Source organism: Cucurbita moschata, unplaced genomic scaffold (genome assembly GCF_002738365.1).
Source record: "Cucurbita moschata cultivar Rifu unplaced genomic scaffold, Cmos_1.0 Cmo_Scf00004, whole genome shotgun sequence".
Classification (NCBI taxonomy): domain Eukaryota; kingdom Viridiplantae; phylum Streptophyta; class Magnoliopsida; order Cucurbitales; family Cucurbitaceae; genus Cucurbita; species Cucurbita moschata.
Genome location: NW_019268520.1, coordinates 2,125,999 through 2,131,068, shown reverse-complemented (window position 1 = coordinate 2,131,068; position 5,070 = coordinate 2,125,999). Strand labels below are relative to the sequence as shown.

At 38.4% G+C, this 5,070-nt stretch overlaps 1 protein-coding gene across 2 annotated transcripts in view; it reads right to left on the bottom strand.

Moving 5' to 3' along the window:
* Positions 1-3,735, bottom strand: part of LOC111441453 (probable galacturonosyltransferase-like 7) — a 7,138-nt gene extending 3,403 nt beyond the window's left edge. For both annotated transcript variants that reach the window (XM_023078445.1, XM_023078444.1), the window contains exon 1: positions 1,533-3,735. In XM_023078445.1, the coding sequence (XP_022934213.1) occupies positions 2,044-3,147 (1,104 nt within the window). In that variant the 5' untranslated portion in view covers positions 3,148-3,735 and the 3' untranslated portion in view covers positions 1,533-2,043. The remainder of the gene's footprint in view (positions 1-1,532) is intronic.
* Positions 3,736-5,070: the final 1,335 nt, after the last annotated feature.

The following is a 5,070-nucleotide window of genomic DNA, read 5'->3' as shown; positions in this document are numbered from 1 at the left end:
AAAAAAAAAAAAAAAAAAAAAACTAATTAAAAAGCCAGAGAATAGTAGAATTTTTGGTCCCCCCATTTCAAGATCAACTCCATGGCTATTACTAGCTGTAAAGGGATCCGAAGTCTACTCTTCCCAACACCATCCATTTTCTTCTTTTTCCCCCACTACTAGCCGTCCATTATGGGATATAGATTTCTCCGACGGCTGTGATTGTGATTATCTTTTGTTTTTCTCCGAAAGCATATCTATTGTAACAAAAAGAAAACGGGCCAAAGAAAAGAACATTAAGATATATCTGTCTTAAAATAAGCACAAGAACCAGCCTGGCATGACGGCACAAGCAAGAAGACTTACAAGGGAGGAAAGGTAGAGATGTTTGCCCCCATCCACAATTCAAAGACAAAGCAGAAAAGACTAAAATAAGAAAACTATTCTCACAGTGAAGTTCAATCCAATCATGGAGAAAAGTACCTAAATTACATTTGTAATTTAACAACCATGTTGCAATATCTACTTCAAATAAAATATTATATAGTATAGTAGGAGCTATTCTGTATAGAATTAATATTATACTATTAGTAAAGTTTACCCAATGTAGCCAGCCACATAAGAAGCCCAGGCAACAAACGGTCCCCACACATATAACAATGGGACACATATGGGTCCCTCAGCCTACATGCTGTTCTATCTTTAAATTCCTCAACTTCTTCCTTTCTAAGCGACAAAAGAGTATTAATGTCGAAATGGATGGATAAATCTGATACTTCCCTCTTAATCAATCCACATACTTCTGCTAACATTTTGAGCAAAAGAAATAGAAATACAGCATATAAATTTTGGGAGAATCAACTTGAGCATAGCTGTATATTTAGAGCTCAGGAACAGTTATTTCATAAACTAAAAGTTTCAATCTACGCTCCATAATTGTAATGCTATATTCTAAAAAGAGATAATAAGAAAAAAAAATGGGAGGGACTAAAGAAAAACAAATGGAGGTGTGACCCCACCCGTGTGGGTAAGGCCAGGAAAGGACATTGAACCAATGGGTAGTTAACAACTCACCAGCACCTGCCACCGAATCCGCTTCTTTAACTCAAAAGAGTACATGGACTTTACTTCTTATCAAAAAAAAACCTTTAAGATTCTTCCAATACTACAATTTGGTCCTCCAGCTGGCACACATTGGAGTATTATAGAAACAGCCACTCGGTCCCTTTTGTCCACTATTGGCAATAAGGGATAACTTCTTAATAATTTATGTACACTAGCATAACGCCTAAACCCACATGCCCCCAATATTTTCTTGATACCCATCTTCCTGCTTTCAAAACGTAGACCACACTTTCTGACCTAAGCAATAAACAGACATTTAGGATGAAGAAGTTCTAAATATACTTAAAACCTGAGAATTCAGTTCCAATTTGAACAGAGAAGCCTTGAGAAAAGTGATGCATATCTGTAGAGCTATGTGTTCTGGTGCATCAATAAAAGCAACTCTTGAAATAAGTCAAAGTGAGAGAAATATGGAATGGTAACCGTACCTTTTAATAAGAAGAGGAGTTCCCCAGGGCGAAATATGTTGTTTAAATGGAGCCAGAACGCTGCAGAAAATAATCTGTGTTGGACCTGCAAGGAAATTCCATATCTACAAACCACTTTACTTCAGGCAAGACCACCGTGTGAAGGATTGGATGGCTACACGATATATAATCATTCCGAACTGGCAAAAGCTTAAAGGAGCAGGAAATAGAATTGCTTTATCGACAATTTCAATACACGGAACACCATCAAGTATCCATTCATAAAAGAACGCAAAGTCTGTACAAACAAATCGAATGGCCCGTTTTTTCCCTTTTTATTTTCAGACCCAGGAAAAATCGTAAAATAGGATACACATCGCCTGGAAGATGGAGTTAGAAGAAGAAGCACAAAGTAACTGGAGAGAGACGGAAAAACAACGAAAAATAGGACTAAAATTGGAAAATTTATCAAAAAAGTCAAAAAAAGTCCTGCAGGGAAATTTACCGGCGACCTCATATATCCTCTGAGATTTCACAAGGAGTATCCGTACAAATCGTATGGTGACCATAGGGAGTCCAGTGGACATGGTTGTTTAGAGTCCAACCTAAGCCATGGCTTCCCACTGCCGGACCAATGCAAGAGGCTCGTCGGACCCGGGTGGAGGTCACGGCAGCTGCCTCTGACGCTATCACCTCCTAAACCATGCTGGTTCCATCGGTGTTCGATGGTCGCCACGTTGCCCGCGAAAACCAACAGGAACGGCGGCAGTGACCCAAGTTCATAGATGCGATTACTCTTCTGAAGCTTCATCCAGGATTCAATCTTCTCCGTGTACCCACTAGCCCTCCACTTAACCAAATCTATGACCATAACGCCGGTGTTGAAGTAACATGGTTTTCTTCCAGCAAATGTTCCGAAAAGTCTCTCATCAGACCAGAAACGCGCTGTGAAATACTTGCTAAAATTGGCATGGCAGTACTCAGGAGCTCCGATTGTCCACTCACCCAAACTCGTCGTCCATAGCTTTCGAATATCATCTACCACAATAAGATCAGAATCCAGGTAAATTACCTTCTTCACACAGGACTCGAGCAACCCAGCCAAGTAATTTCTAGCATAATTAAGTGGCTGCTCCAGCGCTTGCCTGACCGAAGTGGAGATAAGATCGCGGACAATCTCCGGATCGAAATAGTACACTTTAAATTTCAACTGAGGGAAGGTGGATCGAACGAAGTCCTCGAGACTTGTATCCGAAACGAGGAAATGAAAGAAAACACTGTCTGGACATTGCGAGTTTCGAAGAATCGAATTGACGGCCGCAACTGAGCCACGAAGGTACTCCACATCAAGCGTAATAGCAACATGAACCAAATTCGGATCGCACACACCAAACTTCCCAGAATATTTCGAGTCACCGCCACCGCATTGACCGGCATTGCGAAATGTAGATGCCTTTCGGAAGGAGAATCTGTTCAACGATCCGGAAGAGGGAGTATCAAGAGGCAAACGAAGGTAAAAATCAAGATGAGAGGATCGAATGGCTTCAGCCGGAGGAAACGATTGCAAAGCCGGAGCAAGCACAATCATCACCATTGCTGCGGAGAAAACCCCCGATACTGTCATCAACCAAAGCATATTCACCCTGTAAACCTCGTTCTTCTTTTTCTTCTTCCACTACAAACCAAATCGATCTACCAAAATCGACAAAAAAAGAACACGTTCCAAGGAACGCTAGGGTTCCTTTAACGTCCTCCAGAGCTCTCAAGAAATCAATACATCAAAGAAAACAACAACAAATATAAGCCCTAAACGAGATCTAATCAATTTTTTCCTCCCCGCAAGTACGTAAAAGCGAAAACGTATGCCGTGGGAACAAAGCAAGCAGAGAGGAGAAAAAGGCAAAAGAAGAAAAAGAAGATGATGATGGCAACGCTGTAGCGGATAGCAATGAACAAAAATCGGACCTCAAAAGAAACGCCGATAGAGGATTTCACCGGCGGCCGATCTGCAGGAGGATTCTCTCTCTTCTTCTCCTCCTCCTCCTCCTCCTCCTCCTATTACTCTGTCGGTTGCAGAGCAATGGAAGAAGACAAAGCTGCAGACGCACAAAGTGGTCGAGTGAATGGACCTTTTCCATTTCAAATCCCCACATTGGCCTAAATATTAATTATTAAAGTCTTTGGGGTTAGAGGGTCAATTGCTACATTTGTTATTTCATTATTATGGAAAGTTGGTAGGCCAAAATGTAATTAAAAAGAATATATCTTCATTTTTCTCTCCCTCATCCATAATTATAAAACAAAAATTTTAGATATTTCATTAAAAATGTTTTAGAAAATAAAAATTTATGAATATTAGTTGAGATTCATTGTTACATTTTAGTATATGAGCGACCTTTCATCTAAATATAATTTAATCAGTGAAGATATATATTTTCAGAATTAAATATTTAATTTTTTTTCTTTATATCGGTCCATTCACAAAAAGAATAACGTTTCCACTCATTTTCTCGGGTCAACTCTCTATACTACACCATTATGAACTTGTATTTTTTGTATAATTACACTTACCATATGTGATTTATTTGTATGGTATTTAATTAATATTTATATTTTTATTCGTTCTTTTAACCATTAAAAATAAAAATAGTTAAAAGTTAAGATTTTAATATTTCGTAATGAATTAAATATAAAACCAAGCAAAATTTCTTTGTTTTAACTCAATTCGAACTCTATCCTATTTTTAAAAAAAAATTAAGAATATTTGAAGTTTGTAACTGATTTTAACGATAGATTGTGACCGTAAACTTTTGATATTTGAAGTTTATGAAATTTTAGTTATAAATATAACATGTATTATGGATAAATATAATTTTTTTAAAAAATAAATAAAAGAAGAAAACAACATGACGACCCAACCCAATTCGCAAATAGACGGTTAGGATGTGTAACAGTTCAAGTCCACCGCTAGTAGATATTGTCCACTTTGACCAGTTACGTATCGCCGTCAACCTCACGGTTTTAAAACGCGTCTACTAGAGAGAAGTTTTCACACTCCTATAGGAATGTTTTGTTCTCCTCTCCAACTGATTTGGGGTCTCACAATCCACCCCCTTTAAGGCTATACTCTTTATAACAACTCAAGCTCACAATTAGCAGATATTGTCTGTTACATATCGTCGTTAGTCTTACGGTTTTAAAACTCATCTACTAGAGAGAAGTTTCCACACTCCTGTAGGAATGTTTTGTTCCCCTCTCCAACCGATTTGGGATCTCACAATCCACCCCTTTTAAGGCTATACTCTTTGTAACAACTCAAGCCCACAATTAGCAGATATTGTCGGTTACGTATCGCCGTTAGTCTCACGGTTTTAAAACGCGTCTACTAGAGAGAAGTTTCCACATCCCCGTAAGAATGTTTTGTTCCCCTCTTCAATTGATGTGAGATCTCTGAGGATGGGTTATGAATTGTATTTTAGTTGCTCGAGCACCAACCCATCTAAGCCAAAATGAATAAAGCATTAACACTATCTATTTGGTTTTAAAACGTGTCTACTTG